Raw genomic sequence first — 24466 nt, 5'->3', positions numbered from 1 at the left:
ACAAAGATAAATATCCCACTTTGGTGAAATTGGCAAAACCCTACTTATACACCTCAACAGCCTTTACTCTGCTGCAGGAAATATAGCTGCAAATGTTGAGATTTTTGCATTTCAATGCAAAGTTTCTGAAAGAGTGAATAACAGAATGTTATTAACAGTGATAGCCTAGCTCTTTTTAGTTCTACCTCTTTTCAAACAGTTTGTGGTTTTGTTTTGTTTAATTATAAAACTGTGCTCTGCTGCTTAAAAATTGAAGAAACAGTTGTGTTAATGTAAAGTTTTAGTCTGAAGTTTATATTTGTAACACTCATTATGTGGATTTTATTTAAAACATAGAAAACTATTATTGATTCTCTTTTTATACGATTAGTCGATTAATTGAAAAAATAATCGGCCGATTAATCGATTATGAAAATAATCGTTAGTTGAAGCCCTAGTCTAGTCACAGTGTGCCTGGTCGCCCAATTAAAATGAATGTAGCCCGCTCCTGCTACTAGACCAGAGCGGGAGCGAGCTACATTCATACAGGGGGGATTTTGTCTTTTTTAAACGTAAAAAAGCTGTTTAACTTAGGTATAATTTTATTTTTTTTAATAATTTTGTTTATTTTATTCTGTAATGTTAGACTTTTTTTATTTTTTGTAATTTAATGTTAGTATTTTTTTATTTTAATTGTAATTTAGTAGTAATTGGGGTTAATTTAGGGGGTGTTAGGTTAGGGGGCTTAGTAATTAAATTAGTTATTTGCGCTGTGGGGGGTTTGGCAGTATAGGGGTTAATATATTAATTAGGTTTATTGCGATGTGGTGGTTTGGCGGTTTAGGGGTTAATAGGTTAATTAAGGTTTCTTGCAATGTGGAGAGTTGGCGGTTTAAGAATTAATAGATTAAATAGGTTTATTGCAATGTGTTGTTTTTTTTTTCTTGTGGGTGGTTACGTGTTTTTTTAGCTATTTTGTGCGGGCGGTTGAGTGGGGTTTTTTTTTTTTTTTTTTTTTTTTTAAGGCTTCAGGTTTGCCTACACAGCATCCAGGTGGATTTCGAAAATGGCAGGGTGGTGAAAGAATCAACTTTCGGTGGCGCAGCCAACATTCCTTTGAGGATGTGTGCGCAACTGGCGACGTGATGGACGCATTACAAACGCGATTATAGCATAGATATGTATCATGTATATCTTGAGATTATTTTAGTGTTCTTACAGTATTTTTAAATACCAAGGGTTTAATGCATTTTATTTTGTATTATATATCCTTGTGCAAACACTAGTGTTTATATGTATTTATACGTACCAATTCTCAATAGATGACTTACAGTTTAATATATCTGATTTTATTTTATATTTTTATGATTTAATTTAGGAAGCGTTGGCTTTGCGCTTGTATTACGAGTTGAAAATAAAACGCTATTGGTTTTGCCCTAACCTGACGCGTGCAAAAGCCAAACTTAGAATATTGCAAGCGGTATAAGCTATTCCCCCATAGAAGTCAATGGAGGAAACAAAGTGTGGGGAAAAAGTGGAACACCCACTCTCGCAATAACCTGAATGCATATTCTCAAGTGCTATCATATATATATTCTAGAATATAAAAGGCCAATTGTGTTTGTCCGAAGCTGTCATATGCAGTAGAGACAGCGCAAGGACAAACACACCTGGCCTTCATCGACACTGACCTGGCATCTGGGCCTGGGTCGACCGTGCGTGACGGGGGCAGGGCCGTGCGGACGGGAGAGAGAAAGCTCAAAAGAGGGGGGATAGAGAGAGAGAGCAAAAGACAGCAAAAGAGAAGGAGAGGGAGAGCAAAAAAAAGGGGAGAGAGCAAAATAGGGGCGATAGAGAGAGCAAAAGAGAGGGGGAGAAAGGGGAAAGAGAGAGCAAAAGAGAGGGGAAAGATAGCAAAAGAGAGGGGGAGAGCGCAAAAGAGGGTAGAGAGAGGGGGATAGAGAGAGAGCAAAAGAGGGAGAGAGACAGCAAAGGAGAGGGGGGAGAAAGGGGAGAGAGCAAAAGAGAGGGGAGAGAGCAAAAGAGAGGGGGGAGCGCAAAAGAGGGGCGAGAGAGAGCGCAAAAGAGAGAGAGGGAAAAGAGAGGAGGGGGAAAGTGAGGAGGGGAGAGAGAGAGCAAAAGAGAGGGGGAGAGAGAGCAATAGAGAGGGGGAGAGCGCAAAAGAGAGGGGGAGAGAGAGCAAAAGAGAGGGGGAGAGAGAGAGTGCAAAAGAGAGGGGGAGAGAGAGAGCAATAGAGAGTGGGAGAGCGCAAAAGAGAGGGGGGAGAGAGAGCAAAAGAGAGGGGGAGAGAGTGCAAAAGAGAGGGGAGAGAGAGAGTGCAAAAGAGAGGGGAGAGAGAGAGCAAAAGAGAAGGGGAGAGCGCAAAAGAGAGGGGGAGAGAGAGAGCAAAAGAGAGGGGGGAGAGAGAGCGCAAAAGAGAGGGGGAGAGAAAGAGCAAAAGAGAGGGGAAGAGAGACAGCAAAAGAGAGGGGAGAAAGAGCAAAAGAAAGGGGAGAGAGAGAGCAAAAGAAAGGGGAGAGAGAAAGCAAAATAGGGGAGATAGAGGGAGAAAAAGAGGGGGGATAGAGAGAGCAAAAGAGAGGGAGTAGAGAGAGAGCAAAAAAACATAATTTATGCTTACCTGATAAATTCCTTTCTTCTGTAGTGTGATCAGTCCACGGGTCATCATTACTTGTGGGATATTATCTGCTCCCCTACAGGAAGTGCAAGAGGATTCACCCAGCAGAGTTGCTATATAGCTCCTCCCCTCTACGTCACCTCCAGTCATTCGACCAAGGACCAACGAGAAAGGAGAAGCCAAGGGTGTAGTGGTGACTGGAGTATAATTTAAAAAATATTTACCTGCCTTAAAAAACAGGGCGGGCCGTGGACTGATCACACTACAGAAGAAAGGAATTTATCAGGTAAGCATAAATTATGTTTTCTTCTGTTAAGTGTGATCAGTCCACGGGTCATCATTACTTGTGGGATACCAATACCAAAGCAAAAGTACACGGATGACGGGAGGGATAGGCAGGCTCTTTATACAGAAGGAACCACTGCCTGAAGAACCTTTCTCCCAAAAATAGCCTCCGAGGAAGCAAAAGTGTCAAATTTGTAAAATTTGGAAAAAGTATGAAGCGAAGACCAAGTTGCAGCCTTGCAAATCTGTTCAACAGAGGCCTCATTCTTAAAGGCCCAAGTGGAAGCCACAGCTCTAGTGGAATGAGCTGTAATTCTTTCAGGAGGCTGCTGTCCAGCAGTCTCATAAGCTAAACGAATTATGCTACGAAGCCAAAAAGAGAGAGAGGTAGCAGAAGCTTTTTGACCTCTCCTCTGACCAGAGTAAACGACAAACAGGGAAGACGTTTGTCGAAAATCTTTAGTTGCCTGTAAATAAAATTTAAGGGCACGAACTACATCCAGATTGTGCAAAAGACGTTCCTTCCTCGAAGAAGGATTTGGGCACAAGGATGGAACAACAATCTCCTGATTGATATTCCTGTTAGTGACTACCTTAGGTAAGAACCCAGGTTTAGTACGCAGAACTACCTTATCCGAGTGAAAAATCAAATAAGGAGAATCACAATGTAAGGCTGATAACTCAGAGACTCTTCGAGCCGAGGAAATAGCCATTAAAAATAGAACTTTCCAAGATAACAACTTTATAACAATGGAACGAAGGGGTTCAAACGGAACACCCTGTAAAACGTTAAGAACAAGGTTTAAACTCCATGGTGGAGCCACAGCTTTAAACACAGGTTTAATCCTGGCCAAAGCCTGACAAAAAGCCTGAACGTCTGGAACTTCTTGACAGACGCTTGTGTAACAGAATGGACAGAGCTGAGATCTGTCCCTTTAAGGAACTAGCGGATAACCCCTTTTCTAAACCTTCTTGTAGAAAAGACAATATCCTAGGAATCCTAACCTTACTCCAAGAGTAACCTTTGGATTCGCACCAATATAGGTATTTACGCCATATTTTATGGTAAATCTTTCTGGTAACAGGCTTCCTAGCCTGTATTAAGGTATCAATAACTGACTCAGAAAAACCACGCTTTGATAAGATCAAGCGTTCAATTTCCAAGCAGTCAGCTTCAGAGAAGTTAGATTTTGATGTTTGAAAGGACCCTGAATCAGAAGGTCCTGTTTCAGAGGTAACGACCAAGGTGGACAGAATGACATGTCCACCAGATCTGCATACCAAGTCCTGCGTGGCCATGCAGGCGCTATTAGAATCACTGATGCTTTCTCCTGTTTGATTCTGGCAATCAATCGAGGAAGCATCGGGAAAGGTGGAAACACATAAGCCATCCTGAAGGTCCATGGTGCTGTCAAGGCATCTATCAGGACCGCTCCCGGATCCCTGGATCTGGACCCGTAGCGCGGAAGCTTGGCGTTCTGTCGAGACGCCATGAGATCTATCTCTGGTTTGCCCCAACGTCGAAGTATTTGGGCAAAGACCTCTGGATGAAGTTCCCACTCCCCCGGATGAAAAGTCTGACGACTTAAGAAATCCGCCTCCCAGTTCTCCACTCCCGGGATGTGGATTGCAGACAGGTGGCAAGAGTGAGACTCTGCCCAGCGAATTATCTTCGATACTTCCATCATTGCTAGGGAGCTTCTTGTCCCTCCCTGATGGTTGATATAAGCTACAGTCGTGATGTTGTCCGACTGGAACCTGATGAACCCCCGAGTTGTTAACTGGGGTCAAGCCAGAAGAGCATTGAGGACTGCTCTCAATTCCAGAATGTTTATTGGAAGAAGACTCTCCTACTGATTCCATAGTCCCTGAGCCTTCAGAGAATTCCAGACAGCGCCCCAACCTAGTAGGCTGGCGTCTGTTGTTACAATTGACCAGTCTGGCCTGCTGAATGGCATTCCCCTGGCCAGATGTGGCCGATAAAGCCACCATAGAAGAGAATTTCTGGTCTCTTGATTCAGATTTAGAGTGGGGGACAAATCTGAGTAATCCCCATTCCACTGACTTAGCATGCACAGTTGCAGTGGTCTGAGATGTAGGCGTGCAAAAGGAACTATGTCCATTGCTGCTACCATTAGTCCGATTACCTCCATGCATTGAGCTACTGACGGGTGTTGAATAGAATGAAGGACACGGCATGCACTTTGAAGTTTTGTTAACCTGTCCTCTGTCAGGTAAATCTTCATTTCTACAGAATCTATCAGAGTCCCCAGGAAGGGAACTCTTGTGAGTGGAAAGAGAGAACTTTTCTTTTCGTTCACTTTCCATCCATGCAACCTTAGAAATGCCAGTACTATCTCTGTATGAGATTTGGCAGTTTGAAGGCTTGAAGCTTGTATCAGTATGTCGTCTAAGTACGGAGCTACTGAAATTCCTCGCGGTCTTAGTACCGCCAGAAGAGTGCCCAGAACCTTTGTGAAGATTCTTGGAGCCGTAGCCAGTCCGAATGGAAGAGCTACAAACTGGTAATGCCTGTCTAAAAAGGCAAACCTTAGATACCGGTAATGGCTTTTGTGAATCGGTATGTGAAGGTAAGCATCCTTTAAATCCACTGTGGTCATGTACTGACCCTCTTGGATCATGGGCAAAAATGTTCGAATAGTTTCCATCTTGAACGATGGAACTCTTAGGAATTTGTTTAGGATCTTTAAATCCAAGATTGGCCTGAAGGTTCCCTCTTTTTTGGGAACTACAAACAGATTTGAGTAAAACCCTTGTCCTTGTTCCAACCGCGGAACTGGATGGATCACTCCCATTAATAAAAGATCTTGTACGCAGCGTAGAAACGCTTCCTTCTTTGTTAGGTTTGTTGACAACCTTGACAGATGAACTCTCCCTCTTGGGGGAGAGGATTTGAAGTCCAGAAGGTATCCCTGAGATATGATCTCTAACGCCCAGGGATCCTGAACATCTCTTGCCCAAGCCTGGGCGAAGAGGGAAAGTCTGCCCCCCACTAGATCCGGTCCCGGATCGGGGGCCCTCAATTCATGCTGTCTTAGGGGCAGCAGCAGGTTTTCTGGCCTGTTTGCCCCTGTTCCAGGACTGGTTAGGTTTCCAGCCTTGTCTGTAGCGAGCAACAGCTCCTTCCTGTTTTGGTGCAGAGGAAGTTGATGCTGCTCCTGCTTTGAAATTACGAAAGGAACGAAAATTGGACTGTCTAGCCTTGGCTTTGGCCTTGTCCTGAGGCAGGGCATGACCTTTACCTCCTGTAATGTCAGCAATAATCTCTTTCAAGCCGGGCCCGAATAAGGTCTGCCCTTTGAAAGGAATATTAAGCAATTTAGATTTAGACGTAACATCAGCTGACCAGGATTTCAGCCACAGAGCTCTGCGTGCCTGAATGGCGAATCCTGAATTTTTAGCCGCAAGTTTAGTTAAATGTACTACGGCATCTGAAATAAATGAATTAGCTAACTTAAGGAATTTAAGTTTGTGTGTGATGTCATCTAGTGTGGATGATAGAAGTGTCTCTTCCAGAGACTCAAACCAAAATGCTGCTGCAGCCGTGACAGGCGCAATACATGCAAGAGGTTGCAATATAAACCCTTGTTGAACAAACATTTTCTTAAGGTAACCCTCTAATTTTTTATCCATTGGATCTGAAAAAGCACAGCTATCCTCCACTGGGATAGTGGTACGCTTAGCTAAAGTAGAAACTGCTCCCTCCACCTTAGGGACCATTTGCCATAAGTCCCGTGTGGCGGCGTCTATTGGAAACATCTTTCTGAATATAGGAGGGGGTGAGAAAGGCACACCGGGTCTATCCCACTCCTTAGTAACAATGTCAGTAAGTCTCTTAGGTATAGGAAAAACGTCAGTACTCGTCGGTACCGCAAAATATTTATCCAACCTACACATTTTCTCTGGGATTGCAACTGTGTTACAATCATTCAGAGCCGCTAATACCTCCCCTAGTAACACACGGAGGTTCTCAAGCTTAAATTTAAAATTTGAAATGTCTGAGTCCAGTTTATTTGGATCAGAACCGTCACCCACAGAATGAAGCTCTCCGTCTTCACGTTCTGCAAACTGTGACGCAGTATCAGACATGGCCCTTGCATTATCAGCGCACTCTGTTCTCACCCCAGAGTGATCACGTTTACCTCTTAGTTCTGTTAGTTTAGCCAAAACTTCAGTCATAACAGTAGCCATATCTTGTAATGTGATTTGTAATGGCCGCCCAGATGTACTCGGCGCTACAATATCACGCACCTCCTGAGCGGGAGATGCAGGTACTGACACGTGAGGCGAGTTAGTCGGCATAACTCTCCCCTCGTTGTTTGGTGAAATATGTTCAATTTGTACAGATTGACTGTTTTTTAAAGTAGCATCAATACATTTAGTACATAAATTTCTATTGGGCTCCACTTTGGCATTAACACATATAGCACAGAGATATTCCTCTGAATCAGACATGTTTAACACACTAGCAAATAAACAGCAACTTGAAAATACTTTTCAAAGTAATTTACAAATAATATGAAAACGAACTGTGCCTTTAAGAAGCACAGAAAAAAATTATAACAGTTAAAATAATTAAGTTATAGCATCAATCTTTGTCAGAATATACAGTTTTAGCAAAGGATTGTTCCCCTCAGCAATTAAACAACACAACTTTAGCAAAGGTTTAATCCCATTAGCAAAGATAACAATTTCTGAAAGCAGGAAACAAATTACAGAATAAACGTTTTTATCTCAGTCAAACTATAATTCTCACAGCTCTGCTGAGAGAAATTATGCTGACTGAAATATTTGATGCATAGTAAAAGCGCCCCTCCCCCACACACACAGCAGTGAGGGAGAACAGAAACTGACAGAAAAAACAGATTTAAGCAACTGCCAAGTGGAAAAATAGTGCCCAAACATTTATTCACTCAGTACCTCAGTAAATGAAAACGATTTTACATTCCAGCAAAAACATTAAACATAATCTCTAGTTATTAAACAGCTTTATGTCCTTCTTACAGTGTAATTCTAGTGAAGTACCATTCCCCAGAATACTGAAGTGTAAAGTATACATACATGACATTATATCGGTATGGCAGGATTTTCTCATCAATTCCATTGTCAGAAAATAAAAACTGCTACATACCTCTATGCAGATTCATCTGCCCGCTGTCCCCTGATCTGAAGTTTACCTCACTCCTCAGATGGCCGAGAACAGCAATATGATCTTAACTACTCCGGCTAAAATCATAGCAAAACTCTGGTAGATTCTTCCTCAAACTCTGCCAGAGAGGTAATAACACACTCCGGTGTTATTTTAAAATAACAAACTTTTGATTGAAGATATAAAACTAAGTATAATCACCATAGTCCTCTCACACGACCTATCTAGTTGCTGGGTGCAAGAGAATGACTGGAGGTGACGTAGAGGGGAGGAGCTATATAGCAACTCTGCTGGGTGAATCCTCTTGCACTTCCTGTAGGGGAGCAGATAATATCCCACAAGTAATGATGACCCGTGGACTGATCACACTTAACAGAAGAAAGAGGGAGTAGAGAGAGAGCAAAAGAGAGGGAGTAGAGAGATAGCAAAAGAGAGGGGGAGAGAGAGAGCAAAAGAGAGGAGCGAGAGAGAGCGCAAAAGAGAGAGGGAGAAGAGAGGGGGGAAAAGAGAGGGGGAGAAAGAGAGGAGGGGAGAGAGAGAGAGCAAAAGAGAGGGGGAGAGAGAGAGCAAAAGAGAGGGGAGAGAGAGCAAAAGAGAGGGGTAGAGAGAGAGCAAAAGAGAGGGGAGAGAGCAAAAAAGAGGGGGAGAGAGAGCAAAAGAGAGGGGTAGAGAGAGAGCAAAAGAGAGGGGGAGAGAGCATAAGAGAGGGAGGAGAGAGAGAGCAAAAGAGAGGGGCGAGAGAGAGAGCGCAAAAGAGGGAGTAGAGAGAGAGCAAAAGAGAGGGAGTAGAGAGATAGCAAAAGAGAGGGGGAGAGAGAGAGCAAAAGAGAGGAGCGAGAGAGAGCGCAAAAGAGAGAGGGAGAAGAGAGGGGGGGAAAGAGAGGGGGAAGAGAGGAGGGGAGAGAGAGAGCAAAAGAGAGGGGAGGAGAGAGCAAAAGAGAGGGGGAGAGAGAGAGCAAAAGAGAGGGGGAGAGAGAGCGCAAAAGAGAGGGGGAGAGAGAGCGCACAAAAGAGAGGGGGAGAGAGACAGCATAAGAGAGGGGGAGAGAGAGAGCAAAAGAGAGGAGTGAGAGAGAGCGCAAAAGAGAGAGGGAGAAGAGAGGGGGGAAAAGAGAGGGGGAGAAAGAGAGGAGGGGAGAGAGAGAGAGCAAAAGAGAGGGGGAGAGAGAGAGCAAAAGAGAGGGGAGAAAGAGCAAAAGAGAGGGGGAGAGAGAGAGCAAAAGAGAGGGGAGAGAGCAAAAAAGAGGGGGAGAGAGAGCAAAAGAGAGGGGTAGAGAGAGAGCAAAAGAGAGGGGGAGAGAGCATAAGAGAGGGAGGAGAGAGAGAGCAAAAGAGAGGGGCGAGAGAGAGAGCGCAAAAGACAGGGGGAAAGAGAGGGGGGAAAGAGAGGGGGAAGAGAGGAGGGGAGAGAGAGAGTAAAAGAGAGGGGAGGAGAGAGCAAAAGAGAGGGGGAGAGAGAGCGCGCAAAAGAGAGGGGAGAGAGAGAGCAAAAGAGAGGGGAGAGAGAGAGAGAGCAAAAGAGAGGGGGAGAGAGAGCGCAAAAGAGAGGGGGAGAGAGCGCGCAAAAGAGAGGGGAGAGAGAGAGCAAAAGAGAGGGGAGAGAGAGAGAGCAAAAGAGAGGGGAGAGAGAGAGCAAAAGAGGGGGGAAAGAGAGAAAGCAAAAAAGAGAGGGAGAGAGAAAGAGCAAAAGAGAGGGGGAGAGAGACAGCAAAAGAGAGGGAAAAAAGAGAGCAAAAGAAAGGGGAGGGAGAGAGAGCAAAAGAGGGTAGCTAGAGAGAGCAAAAGGGGGGATAGAAAGCGCAAAAGAGAGGGGGATAGAGAGAGCAAAAGAGAGGGGGGAGAGAGAGAGCAAAAGAGAGGGGGGAGAGAGAGAGAGCAAAAGAGAGGGGGGAGAGAGAGAGAGCAAAAGAGAGGGGGAGAGAGAGAGCAAAAGAGAGGGGTGAGAAAGAAAGCAAAAGAGGGGGGATAGAGAGACAACAAAAGAGAGGGAGAGAGACAGCAAAAAAGAGGTGGGGAGAGAGCAAAAGAAAGGGGATAGAGAGAAAGCATCAAAAGAGAGGGTGGAGAGAGCAAAAGAAAGGGATGGGGGGAGCAAAAGAGGGGGGATAAAGAGAGCAAAAAAGAGAGAGAGACAGCAAAAGAGAGGGGGAGACAGCAAAAGAGAGGGGGAGAGAGAGCAAAAGAGAAGGGGAGGGAGAGAGAGAGACAGCAAAAGAGAGGGGGAGAGAGAGAGCAAAAGAGAGGAAGGAGAGTGCAAAAGGGAGGGAGGAAAAGAGGGGGAGAGAGAGCAAAATAGAGAGGGATAGAGAGGGAGAGAGAGCAAAAGAGAGAGAGGGGGAAGAGAGAGCCGAAGAGAGGGGGGAGAGAGAGGGGGCATAGAGAGCAAAAGAGAGGGGGGTAGAGAGAGAGAAAGCAAGCAAGGGGTGGAACCGCTGTACTTTAAAATGTCTGGCAACCGCAAATCAGTCCTACGCAGCAGACAATGACAGCTCAGACAAGCAAAATTTGAGTAATGATCATGCAGACTAAAGCAGAATGAAAAGACAAAGGCTTATTTGGTAAACATGTCCAGCAACAAGATATCACTACATATATCCTGGATATCCAAGATAAGACCAATTTATGGGCACCGCAAGGTTCATCAATGTCGCCTTAAATAAAAATGATCACATGGAACATGCACCAATAAGCACTTGAAATGTAATTGGCATCAAAAAATTACGCAAATGACTAATGAATAGATACGAGACATAGCATTTTTAAATGCAATGATACAAGCAACATCATAGCAACCAAGTGACTCAAAGTGGCTGCTACTCAAGGTATTGACACAAAGCGCTAAATAGTGCAGGGAACAGAGAACTTTGCTGCTGAACTTAAAGTCATATATATTCAAGGTCCACACATAAGAGTCAGAATTCACACCTGATGGGTCAAGATTAGTTTACCCCTTTAGGTTTTAATAAATGGAAAACTTCAAACTGTGGTTAAATAAAGACTATAAAATGTTTAATTAGATGTAGTAAAACAACTATTCCACACAGTCATTGGTTTCCCAATGTAGAGACACAATGATAGCTGTCCCTGATTGGCCTCAGCAGAGAAGGAAAATTAGGTTACAACATGGCATCGCGGCTTGCTTTATTGACACTAAAAACTTAAATTCTTCAGTATTTAAACTAATATAACCTAAAAAATGCATCTGCATATTATTCTCAGGCTAAGATTTGCTTTGAAAACATCAGCGTATTCAGCATGTATTTAGTGCTCAGTATCCCCTGAATTTGTTTTTTTTTTTGCTTTTTTTAATAGTCATATATTAGTGGTCAAACAGAAATTACCAAAACCTAAAAAGAGAGACATGCAGCTTGTGTAGTTTACATTTAAAATGTATTGTTCTACATAAAGATTTTTATTTATTTTTTTGCTCTAGTGTAAGCTTAAACTCTTGGTACATAATAATGTAAGTCAGTTTCATCTCTCTCACTGGTCTGATCTAGTCTGGTAATGTCAGTACCCAAATTCTTATTCACCTACATGTCACACGTGTTTTTAAAAAAACATAATTTATGCTTACCTGATAAATTTATTTCTCTTGTAGTGTATCCAGTCCACGGATCATCCATTACTTGTGGGATATTCTCCTTCCCAACAGGAAGTTGCAAGAGGATCACCCACAGCAGAGCTGCTATATAGCTCCTCCCCTCACTGCCATATCCAGTCATTCGACCAAAACAAGACGAGAAAGGAGAAACCATAGGGTGCAGTGGTGACTGTAGTTTAATTAAAATTTAGACCTGCCTTAAAAGGACAGGGCGGGCCGTGGACTGAATACACTACAAGAGAAATAAATTTATCAGGTAAGCATAAATTATGTTTTCTCTTGTTAAGTGTATCCAGTCCACGGATCATCCATTACTTGTGGGATACCAATACCAAAGCTAAAGTACACGGATGATGGGAGGGACAAGGCAGGAACTTAAACGGAAGGAACCACTGCCTGTAGAACCTTTCTCCCAAAAACAGCCTCCGAAGAAGCAAAAGTGTCAAATTTGTAAAATTTTGAAAAGGTGTGAAGCGAAGACCAAGTCGCAGCCTTGCAAATCTGTTCAACAGAGGCCTCATTTTTAAAGGCCCAGGTGGAAGCCACAGCTCTAGTAGAATGAGCTGTAATCCTTTCAGGGGGCTGCTGTCCAGCAGTCTCATAGGCTAAGCGTATTATGCTCCGAAGCCAAAAGGAGAGAGAGGTTGTCGAAGCTTTTTGACCTCTCCTCTGTCCAGAGTAAACGACAAACAGGGCAGATGTTTGACGAAAATCTTTAGTAGCCTGTAAGTAAAACTTCAAGGCATGGACTACGTCCAGATTATGCAAAAGACGTTCCTTCTTTGAAGAAGGATTAGGACACAATGAGGGAACAACAATCTCTTGATTGTTATTCCTGTTAGAAACCACCTTAGGTAAAAACCCAGGTTTGGTACGCAGAACTACCTTGTCTGAATGAAAAATCAGATAAGGAGAATCACAATGTAAGGCAGATAACTCAGAGACTCTTCGAGCCGAGGAAATAGCCATCAAAAACAGAACTTTCCAAGATAAAAGTTTAATATCAATGGAATGAAGGGGTTCAAACGGAACTCCCTGAAGAACTTTAAGAACCAAGTTTAAGCTCCACGGGGGAGCAACAGTTTTAAACACAGGCTTAATCCTAACCAAAGCCTGACAAAATGCCTGGACGTCTGGAACTTCTGCCAGACGCTTGTGCAAAAGAATAGACAGAGCAGAGATCTGTCCTTTTAAAGAACTAGCTGATAAGCCTTTGTCCAAACCCTCTTGGAGAAAGGACAATATCCTAGGAATCCTAACCTTACTCCATGAGTAACTCTTGGATTCACACCAATAAAGATATTTACGCCATATCTTATGGTAGAGTTTCCTGGCGACAGGCTTCCGAGCCTGTATTAAGGTATCAATGACTGACTCGGAGAAGCCACGCCTTGATAGAATCAAGCGTTCAATCTCCAAGCAGTCAGTCTCAGAGAAATTAGATTTGGATGATTGAAAGGACCTTGTATTAGAAGGTCCTGCCTCAGAGGCAGAGTCCATGGTGGAAGAGATGACATGTCCACTAGGTCTGCATACCATGTCCTGCGTGGCCACGCAGGCGCTATCAGAATCACAGATGCTCTCTCCTGTTTGATTTTGGCAATCAGTCGAGGGAGCAGAGGAAACGGTGGAAACACATAGGCCAGGTTGAAGAACCAAGGAGCTGCTAGAGCATCTATCAGCGTTGCTCCCGGGTCCCTGGACCTGGATCCGTAACAAGGAAGCTTGGCGTTCTGGCGAGACGCCATGAGATCCAGTTCTGGTTTGCCCCAACGATGGACCAGTTGAGCAAACACCTCCGGATGGAGTTCCCACTCCCCCAGATGAAAAGTCTGACGACTTAGAAAATCCGCCTCCCAGTTCTCTACGCCTGGGATGTGGATCGCTGACAGGTGGCAAGAGTGAGACTCTGCCCAGCGAATTATCTTTGAGACTTCTAACATCGCTAGGGAACTCCTGGTTCCCCCTTGATGGTTGATGTAAGCCACAGTCGTGATGTTGTCCGACTGAAATCTGATGAACCTCAGTGTTGCTAACTGAGGCCAAGCTAGAAGAGCATTGAATATTGCTCTTAACTCCAGAATATTTATTGGGAGGAGTTTCTCCTCCTGAGTCCACGATCCCTGAGCCTTCAGGGAGTTCCAGACTGTGCCCCAACCTAGAAGGCTGGCATCTGTTGTTACAATCGTCCAATCTGGCCTGCGAAAGGTCATACCCTTGGACAGATGGACCCGAGAAAGCCACCAGAGAAGAGAATCTCTGGTCTCTTGATCCAGATTTAGTAGAGGGGACAAAGCTGAGTAATCCCCATTCCACTGACTTAGCATGCATAATTGCAGCGGTCTGAGATGAAGGCGCGCAAATGGCACTATGTACATTGCCGCTACCATTAAGCCGATTACTTCCATGCACTGAGCAACTGACGAGCGTGGAATGGAATGAAGGACACGGCAAGCATTTAGAAGTTTTGATAACCTGGACTCCGTCAGGTAAATTTTCATCTCTACAGAATCTAGAAGAGTCCCTAGGAAGGAGACTCTTGTGAGTGGTGATAGAGAACTCTTTTCCACGTTCACTTTCCACCCATGCGACCTCAGAAATGCCAGAACTATCTCTGTATGAGACTTGGCAATTTGAAAGCTTGACGCCTGTATCAGGATGTCGTCTAGATACGGAGCCACCGCTATGCCTCGCGGTCTTAGAACCGCCAGAAGTGAGCCCAGAACCTTTGAAAAAATTCTCGGGGCAGTGGCCAACCCGAAGGGAAGAGCTACAAATTGGTAATGCCTGTCTAGAAAAGCAAACCTTAGGAACCGATGATGATCTTTGTGAATCGGTATGTGAAGGTAGGCATCCTTTAAGTCCACTGTGGTCATGTACTGACCCTCTTGGATCATGGGTAGGATGGTCCGAATAGTTTCCATTTTGAATGATGGAACTCTGAGGAATTTGTTTAAGATCTTTAGATCCAAGATTGGTCTGAAGGTTCCCTCTTTCTTGGGAACCACAAACAGATTTGAATAAAATCCCTGTCCTTGTTCCATCCGCGGAACTGGATGGATCACTCCCATTACTAGGTCTTGCACACAGCTTAGGAATGCCTCTTTCTTTATCTGGTTTGCTGATAACCTTGAAAGATGAAATCTCCCTTGTGGAGGAGAAGCTTTGAAGTCCAGAAGATATCCCTAAGATATGATCTCCAACGCCCAGGGATTCTGAACATCTCTTGCCCACGCCTGGGCGAAGAGAGAAAGTCTGCCCCCCACTAGATCCGTTTCCGGATAGGGGGCCATTCCTTCATGCTGTCTTGGGGGCAGCAGCAGGCTTTCTGGCCTGCTTGCCCTTGTTCCAGGACTGGTTAGGTTTCCAGGCCTGTCTGGAATGAGCAACAGTTCCCTCTTGTTTTATGACCCTTGCCTCCAGTAATGTCAGCAATAATTTCCTTCAAGCCAGGCCCGAATAAGGTCTGCCCCTTGAAAGGAATGTTGAGTAATTTAGACTTTGAAGTCACGTCAGCTGACCAGGATTTAAGCCATAGCGCCCTACGCGCCTGGATGGCGAATCCGGAATTCTTAGCCGTTAGTTTAGTCAAATGAACAATGGCATCAGAAACAAATGAGTTAGCTAGCTTAAGCGTTCTAAGCTTGTCAATAATTTCATTCAATGGAGCTGTCTGGGCCTCAAACCAGAATGCCGCCGCAGCAGTGACAGGCGCAATGCATGCAAGGGGCTGTAAAATAAAACCTTGTTGAATAAACATTTTCTTAAGGTAACCCTCCAATTTGTTATCCATTGGATCTGAAAAATCACAACTGTCCTCAACCGGGATAGTGGTACGCTTTGCTAAAGTAGAAACTGCTCCCTCCACCTTAGGGACCGTCTGCCATAAGTCCCGTGTAGTGGCGTCTATTGGAAACATTTTTCTAAATATAGGAGGTGGGGAAAAGGGCACACCGGGTCTATCCCACTCCTTGCTAATAATTTCTGTAAGCCTTTTAGGCATAGGAAAAACGTCAGTACACACCGGCACCGCATAGTATCTATCCAGTCTACACAATTTCTCTGGAATTGCAACTGTGTTACAGTCATTCAGAGCAGCTAATACCTCCCCAAGCAATACACGGAGGTTCTCAAGCTTAAATTTAAAATTAGAAATCTCTGAATCAGGTTTCCCCGAGTCAGAGATGTCACCCACAGACTGAAGCTCTTCGTCCTCATGTTCTGCATACTGTGACGCAGTATCAGACATGGCTCTAACAGCATTTGCGCGCTCTGTATCTCTCCTAACCCCAGAGCTATCGCGCTTGCCTCTTAATTCAGGCAATCTAGATAATACCTCTGACAGGGTATTATTCATGATTGCAGCCATGTCCTGCAAGGTAATCGCTATGGGCGTCCCTGATGTAATTGGCGCCATATTAGCGTGCATCCCCTGAGCGGGAGGCGAAGGGTCTGACACGTGGGGAGAGTTAGTCGGCATAACTTCCCCCTCGACAGAACCCTCTGGTGATAATTCTTTTATAGATAAAGACTGATCTTTACTGTTTAAGGTGACATCAATACATTTAGTACACATTCTCCTATGGGGCTCCACCATGGCTTTCAAACATAATGAACAAGTAGGTTCCTCTGTGTCAGACATGTTTAAACAGACTAGCAATGAGACTAGCAAGCTTGGAAAACACTTTAAAACAAGTTTACAAGCAATATAAAAAATGTTACTGCGCCTTTAAGAAACACAAATTTTCCCAAATTTTGAAATAACAGTGAAAAAATGCAGTTACACTAACGAAATTTTTACAGTGTATGTAATAAGTTAGCAGAGCATTGCACCCACTTGCAAATGGATGATTAACCCCTTAATACCAAAAACGGAATTACAAATGACAAAAACGTTTTTTAAACAGTCACAACAACTGCCACAGCTCTACTGTGGCTTTTTACTTCCCTCAATACGACTTTTGAAGCCTTTTGAGCCCTTCAGAGAAGTCCTGGATCATGCAGGAAGAAGCTGGATGTCTGTGTCTGTGATTTTTGCTGTGCAAAAAAACGCCAAAATAGGCCCCTCCCACTCATATTACAACAGCGGGAAGCCACAGGGAACTGTTTCTAGGCAAAATTCAAGCCAGCCATGTGGAAAAAACTAGGCCCCAATAAGTTTTATCACCAAACATATGTAAAAAACGATTAAACATGCCAGCAAACGTTTTAAAATACACTTTTATAAGAGTATGTATCTCTATTAATAAGCCTGATACCAGTCGCTATCACTGCATTTAAGGCTTTACTTACATTACTTCGATATCAGCAGCATTTTCTAGCAAATTCCATCCCTAGAAAAATATTTTAACTGCACATACCTTATTACAGGAAAACCTGCACGCTATTCCCCCTCTGAAGTTACCTCACTCCTCAGAATATGTGAGAACAGCAAAGGATCTTAGTTACTTCTGCTAAGATCATAGAAAACGCAGGCAGATTCTTCTTCCAAATACTGCCTGAGATAAACAGTACACTCCGGTACCATTTAAAAATAACAAACTTTGGATTGAAGAAATAAACTAAGTATAAAACACCACAGTCCTCTTACGACCTCCATCTTAGTTGAGAGTTGCAAGAGAATGACTGGATATGGCAGTGAGGGGAGGAGCTATATAGCAGCTCTGCTGTGGGTGATCCTCTTGCAACTTCCTGTTGGGAAGGAGAATATCCCACAAGTAATGGATGATCCGTGGACTGGATACACTTAACAAGAGAAAAATGACTAAAATTAAAATGGAACAAAAATGAATAAATAAAATAAGCTGATTAAAAATCCAAAAGAACTAACAAGGTATGTCTTAACGTTTTAAAATCAGTCAACATGTGACTATAGTGGTAAGTTGATGAGTTGTTCTATAAACTATTAATAGACTAGCTATATTATAATACTCACCCTTCCTGTAAAATAACAAAATTAGTTTCCTTGCCTCCTACTGCAGTAACTAGGTAGAGGGATGTATCTGTGAACCACACCAAGATCTGGGCTTTGGATGATACTGGAATTCTATTTGACAAAGGATCTTGGTAAGTGGAGCACTTTAGAAAATAGAGACTTTTGATGGACTTCCCCTCTGGAAGGCCAACTACAGTTAATGGGAATCCTGGTAAAGAAAGCATAGGGTTCAATGATGTATTAAAGGTAAATTCATGTATATACAGATCTGTAATTAGCTACATAAAACTCACCAGAATATTTAATGTCCCATACTGTAAGCGTCCCATCTTCCAATCCAAGGGCCAAGAACGAAGCACAACTACTCACTGCTGAACATGTTATATTGGATGCACATGGCCAAACTGTATCAGGCTTTGGTTCAGCATCTAAAAATTTGAGTAGGAAGCAATTATTAACTATACAAGACAAATCATGTAAACAAATGTAACAAATAACTATATGCTACAATGCTTATATTTTTTGCATATCTTAAAGACTTCAATGTCTAATGCCTGTAGCAAATAAACAAATTAAGGGACACTAAAGTAATTATTTTCCTGATACAAAATAAAGAAAAAATAGCCAGAGGCGTTACTAGAAGCCACAGGGCCCAGGTGCAAGAATCTAAAAAGCCCCCCCCCCCAAAAAAAAAAAATGTGAATATGATACTTTTTTTTTTACATTTAACACACACAAAAAAATGTGAACCAGATTACATGTCTGCAAAAGGGGGTAACCTGTGCCCACAGTGTGTGATATGGTCTGTTCCACTATTACCGTATATAGTGACACTGTTTGACCCACCAGTAGTGTATATAGTGAGTTAGTGACACAGTCTGTAATCTGCCGGTGAGATGGCTGGCCTGACCCTACCCGCCCCAGTACTTTATAAAGTGACCACAGTAGTATGTGACATAGTCCAGCCCCCCATACTGTATATAGTGGTACTGTATAGTGACACTGTTTATCCCCCCCACCACCACCAATGCTGTAGTAACAAGGTCTGTAATCTGCCGGTTCCACAAATATACACACACAGTCACATACACACATACTCACACACATAAACACAAACATACATGCATACACACACACATAAACACACATAAACACAAACATACATGCATAAATATACACACACATATACATACATACAGACATAAACACGCCTATAGGTTTAAGCTTCGGTTTAATTGTACATTTCAGTCATCACCCTGTGCGGTCATGGAATAACAAATCTTTATTATTATTATATTAAATATAAATCAAATATCAAATGGTTCATGGAGAGAGGAACAAGAATTGTAATTCTATGAGCCATGACTTCCTGACCCCGTGGGTTGTTCTATGTTACCAAGTCAGCATTTTACAGTATTAATAGTATCACAGAGACAGCAATATTTAACCCTTTTATTGAAAATGATTTAACCACTTGATTGGCCACAATTCCCATGCATGATGCACAGTTGTCAACCCAATTTATAGCAGTCTGTTTTCTGGGCAAAATAACATTTTATACATTCAACATAATTTCTATCAAAATAAATGCATAAATAAATACAAAACATCTGTAATGGAGAGATACTAGAATGAAAGTCTGCTTTTATTTTCTTGCAGTTAAAACTTACAGTACTGATACTCACAGGCAATGTCACAAATGTAGTATGGAGTTGGACCATTCAAATATAATTTAAACCATTATAGTGTTATGCTACTAAATATGAAAATGTAATGTTAGCAGGGGGAAAAAGCATCTTGTAGTATATTGAGTTGTTATGCAGTTATTAATTGTCCTTTAAACCTATGCAGCAGTGATTTGGCTCCTTGGATGCCCATTTGCACTGGGCAATGCTTTTTATGGTGATATTATGGTGACCCCAGGTCCCTACTACCCCCCAGCCCGTACTATATGTAGTGTATGACTGTGAAGTGATAAAGTCTGTGAGAAGGTTCGGCCCTGATACTCCCCTAAAATGCTCAGCCTCACCAGTTGCAGGCATTGCGCTACTGACCACCTGACACCTGTCCAGTCCACTACTCCAGCTACTGGTTCAATTTAATCAGCCTGACAGCCTGCCACAATGCCACTCAGCCTCACACTGACTCACCACCACTAGCCGAGTAGCCTTCTCTAGCCGCCCTCTTCGCTCAACTGCCTCTGCTCGTCAACTCGTCTCTCACTCAGTCTCTCACACTGACTGACTACACGTGCAGTCACGAGCCGTTTGAGCAGACTACCCGTGCAGTCAGGAGCGGAGCCAATGTGCGTGCGGCATGCCAACCATCAAAACCAATCACTGTCAGTCAGGCTCAGAGTCAGGGATCATGATGGAAGTTAACCAAGTTCCGGGCGTGGCGCGGCCAATGGGTAAAACAGAAACACTAACACCTGTAGTCAGAGACAGAGACACTAGTAAAGCATCATGTCACACTCACATGATATCAGTGCAGGCAGCTACAGGTCAACGTTTTTATTGAAAAAAACATTTATTTTTTTTGCTGAAGCTGGGTCTCTCCTGTGACCTCTGCACCCCCCGTAGTTCCCCCCCCCCCCCGGCCATGATTGTGAAAACCAGTGATTAGTTGGTAGGCATGATTGACTAAAATATTGAAATTAAGCAAGTCTTTTAACCCAGTGATATAAGAAAGTGCCCTACACATGATTCACAAGAACAGAGAAAATGTTATTTTAACAGTAAAGTTGGGCAGCTTGAGCTATATAAAGCAAATCTGGCTAATTTTTATTACTTTACTGTAATGGCATCAGATACATTTAGCACCATTTTAGGTGAAGACACAAAAGTGTGAAAATTATCCCTCCAACAGAATGTGGCACTTTTAGACAGGGTCCTACAGTAGTATAGTCTGCTTACTGTGTATAGAGCTAGGCAGAACCAAACAATCCAAGAAGAAAGTCCTCCTCACAAGAGACCCCAATATATTTCAGGGTTATCTACTTTGTTCACAGATCAGTGGAATCACTAAACCAACAGGCTATGCTGGTGCAGATTCTTTACAGTTAGAACCTAAAAAACAGATACCCTTTTTGCGCTCTACTAAGCAACAAGTAAAATAGGAAACCCCAGAGAAAAACTGTTCACATCAATCTATTTAAAATGACCCAATAAAACTATCCAAAAATATTTGGTGCAATGAAGGAGATTGGGCGTTCTTTTTAGACCTCACATATTTCAAATTAAATACAACTATGTAATATCTAACATGTAATAACATTTTAATTCCACTAAATTATATTATAGATTTTGAGAGCACACATTGTTTTTTTGTTGTTTTTTTAATTACACTATGTGCATTGTGTAATTTTCTATGCATTTATGATTATTTGAGGTTGAGTAGAAGTCCCAACAGACCCACTGAGTTTTACACTGCAAACTTAACATGAATATATTTAAGTACATATTTCTTTGAGAGATCTTGCATTGTCTGATGAAGTTCTTATATTAGGGCTCTGCTATCAAAGAATAACCCATTTAAACCATTAATTCTGTAATTGCTATAATACCATGCAATTAGTAATTCAAAAGCAGTAAATGAATTTGCAAGAGACATGAATAGGTATACAATAAGATTAGATCATTTTAAATGTATTTTTTTCTATTCAGCTAGTATATTTTAAATTTAACTTTAACATAATAATTATGTCTGGGGCTTTTATCTGTGGGGGAGAGAATTCACATTTTTTCACTGGTAATTCTAAATAAATGAAGCCTACATTATCATCACACATCCACAGCTTAGTCTGTACAATATAGTTGCCTGTCTAGTTGTAAGCCTTTTATAAATATGCTGTATATTCTGCATGGTAACTCAAGGCATGACTATCAAACCCTTTATTTTGATATAGGTTACTAATTTATTAAGCAGGGGAACGTGCTCTGGAGTCGTTGCATGGTAGGCTCGCTCAGACAAGCAATCTTACCACAAGTTCACAAGTAGCTGTCAAACTCGTTCATTCATAGTGATCAACAGGTCTCACAAGAGTTGACGGTGGTGCTACACATACATTTTCTTGTGCAATGAAAACTGTGAGGACTGCCGATTCACCACAAAGACAGTCAGACAGGTTCCTTAACTCAGTAATGTTAAATCGTCCCATAGTGGGCAAGCATACTCTGGTTTTTTTTAAACAAACAGGATAGAGATTTATATCTTTGAATAATATGGCTGCATGCATAGTTACACAAAATATGTGTTTAAAAATGGAACTATTTAACCCCACATAGTTGTCATCCATGCTAGTGTGGCTGTTGACCACGTGTTGTCTTCCTGGGGTAGTTCCCCCATCCAAGTTGGATACTGAGAACTCCCTGCACTGGGAGACTGAAGAGGACTTCTGAGGGTGTAGGTGAGGAAGACCAAATATCAACTCTAGACCACCAACAGTGACATGAGACCCCTCATTTGAAAGCAGGGATCTGGCTCATGCCCCTGTAGGATGCAGGTGTTCACCGTAAAATGATAATGCTCTATGCTGTTATCCACAAGGGGGGCTCTACGAAATCCCGAGCCTTCCTGTTTATGCTACAAAATATAAATATATATTCAAAGCAGAGAAAGACCCTTGTCTCACAAGAATGCAGCTGGCCACTGTTAGAGAGGCTCTACTTTCCCCTCTGTTTGATGAAAGGGGTATAAGATTGCCTCTTTTAAATGATAGATCACACCTACATCTAAATTTTAGGTGATCACGTGGTAATGGAAATCACCTGTTCCAATTACTCACCTGTGCTGTGTTTGATGAAGGGAGGAGTACTTGTCTAAAAGCATATACAACAGGAAAATACATATATAGTGCTCTGGGCTTTTAAAAGGGCCCCCAGCATCCCAAAATAAGCACTACAATGGTTTAAGAAGCTCCTCTTTTAAAGGAGTATAAGCCTATTTTTTTAAATCAGGGGGTCACATGCCCAGGAGTATCAGATGATCAGCTGAAAACCATGGGGATAGTGACAGAGATTTCACTATATGGAACAACATTAGGGAGTATCCCCTACATTGCCCTCCCTACAGAATTTAAATTAATGATCCTCATTAGATCCATATTTCTCTAAACAAACTAATCAAACTAAATTTTAAACTAAATAATATAAATTGTAAAGCATGAAAATGACAGTGCTTCCTCTAGGTGCTATAAAAACAGCTACAATCCAAATAGTGCCAAGATTATTTATTATATAAAATTGCTTATACATTAAAAAATAAAAGCAAACTTACAAAACTTTAAGATGTGAATAAATAAAATTAAACTGTAAAATCATACTCTGAAAAGAGACACAGCAAACACTTGCCTGGCCAGACTGAGGTCGCAAACACTACGTATTTCAGGGTCTGCCCCTTCACCACCTGAATATAAATTGTTGATCCTCTGAATATATATCCATTGGACATGGATCCTATTTTTACTGTATAAGTAATTTTATGTAATCAACAATCTTTAAACTATTTAGAGTGTAGCTGGTTTTTTTAGCACCTAGAAGTAGTGCTGTCATTTTTGTGCTTTACAATTTTCTTAAACTGTTGAAATAAGCAGCAACTTCTAGTTTTCTCATATTGTTTGGTATAATTTAATTACAGTGTTTAAACTGAATTTAAAAAAACTAGATGGCGCTCTCTTATTAGATAAATATAAATGATAATCAGAATTTTGTATCATTTTAAAATGTGTCTAATATTTTATGTTAAGACATTTAATAACTACTTCTTTTCTGAATAAATTGGTGCAAAATTACAAAAATAATAATTTTTCTCTATTGAACTATAAAAGGTAAAAACAAAATTCAATATGTTGGTGTTTTGTGAAGGTGAATTGAAGCTAAAAATGGGACCATAAAATACAAGATTGAAATATTTGGGAAATAATTACTCCCAACCTTGCCCAATACTGTCACATTTCTCTAGTCTTTTTTACAGACCTCCCAAAATGTATGGATAGGTATTAGGGAGGTTGAGGGGGTCCATCTATGTTTAATGGGCAGGCCACGTTGGGAGTCAGGGTAATCATGATGGATAGAAGGCGGGATCATGGGTGTGTCTGGCTGGTCTCTGGGCGAAATAAGAGAAATTCTGCAAATCGGGACATAGTTAGGGATAGTCGGGAGGTCTGTTTCTATTCCTTAAAAATGTTTTGCTGAAAAAAAAAGTATGATTTGTGTGGGTAATCGGGATGATTTCTTGCTCTGGAGCTACAAAACTTGCAGCTTGGTCCATAAAACGAGACATAAAATCATGTAACAAAAACAAAAGAAGAAATGCAAAGAAAAGACAAAAAGACAGCAGAGATTTTAAAAAGGAAATTTATGCTTACCTGATAAATTAATTTCTTTTACGATATACCGAGTCCACGGGTTTCATCCTTTACTTGTGGGATATAATCCTCCTGTTAACAGGAAGTGGCAAAGAGCACCACAGCAGAGCTTCTATATAGCTCCTCCCTTAACTCCTCCCCCCAGTCATTCGACCGAAGGTATAGGAAGAGAAAGGGAAAGAACTAACAAGGTGCAGAGGTGACTATAGTTTATAAAAAATAAATCCTGTCTCAAAATGACAGGGTGGGCCATGGATTCGGCATATTGTAAAATAAATTAATTTATCAGGTAAGCATAAATTTCCTTTTCTTTTACAAGATATACTGAGTCCACGGGTTTCATCCTTTACTTGTGGGATACCAATACCAAAGCTTTAGGACACGGATGAAAGGGAGGGACAAGACAGGAACCTAAATGGAAGGCACCACTGCTTGAAGCACCTTTCTCCCAAAAATATGAAGTATGAAGGGAGGACCAAGTCGCAGC

The 24466-nt window shown here is 42.1% G+C and overlaps 1 protein-coding gene across 1 annotated transcript in view; it reads right to left on the bottom strand.

Annotated features, from left to right (window-relative positions):
• WDR93 (WD repeat domain 93) overlaps positions 1-24466 on the bottom strand; it is a 121703-nt gene that overhangs the window by 60772 nt on the left and 36465 nt on the right. Inside the window, exons 11-12 of the mRNA XM_053719358.1 lie at positions 17906-18040; positions 17613-17820 (exon numbers count right to left, since the gene is read on the bottom strand). Coding sequence (XP_053575333.1) covers positions 17613-17820; positions 17906-18040 — 343 coding nt within the window. The remainder of the gene's footprint in view (positions 1-17612; positions 17821-17905; positions 18041-24466) is intronic.

The sequence above is a fragment of the Bombina bombina genome, chromosome 6, assembly GCF_027579735.1.
Source record: "Bombina bombina isolate aBomBom1 chromosome 6, aBomBom1.pri, whole genome shotgun sequence".
NCBI lineage: Eukaryota > Metazoa > Chordata > Amphibia > Anura > Bombinatoridae > Bombina > Bombina bombina.
Note: the sequence above shows the minus strand (reverse complement) of the source record. Positions and strands in the feature narration are given on the sequence as shown.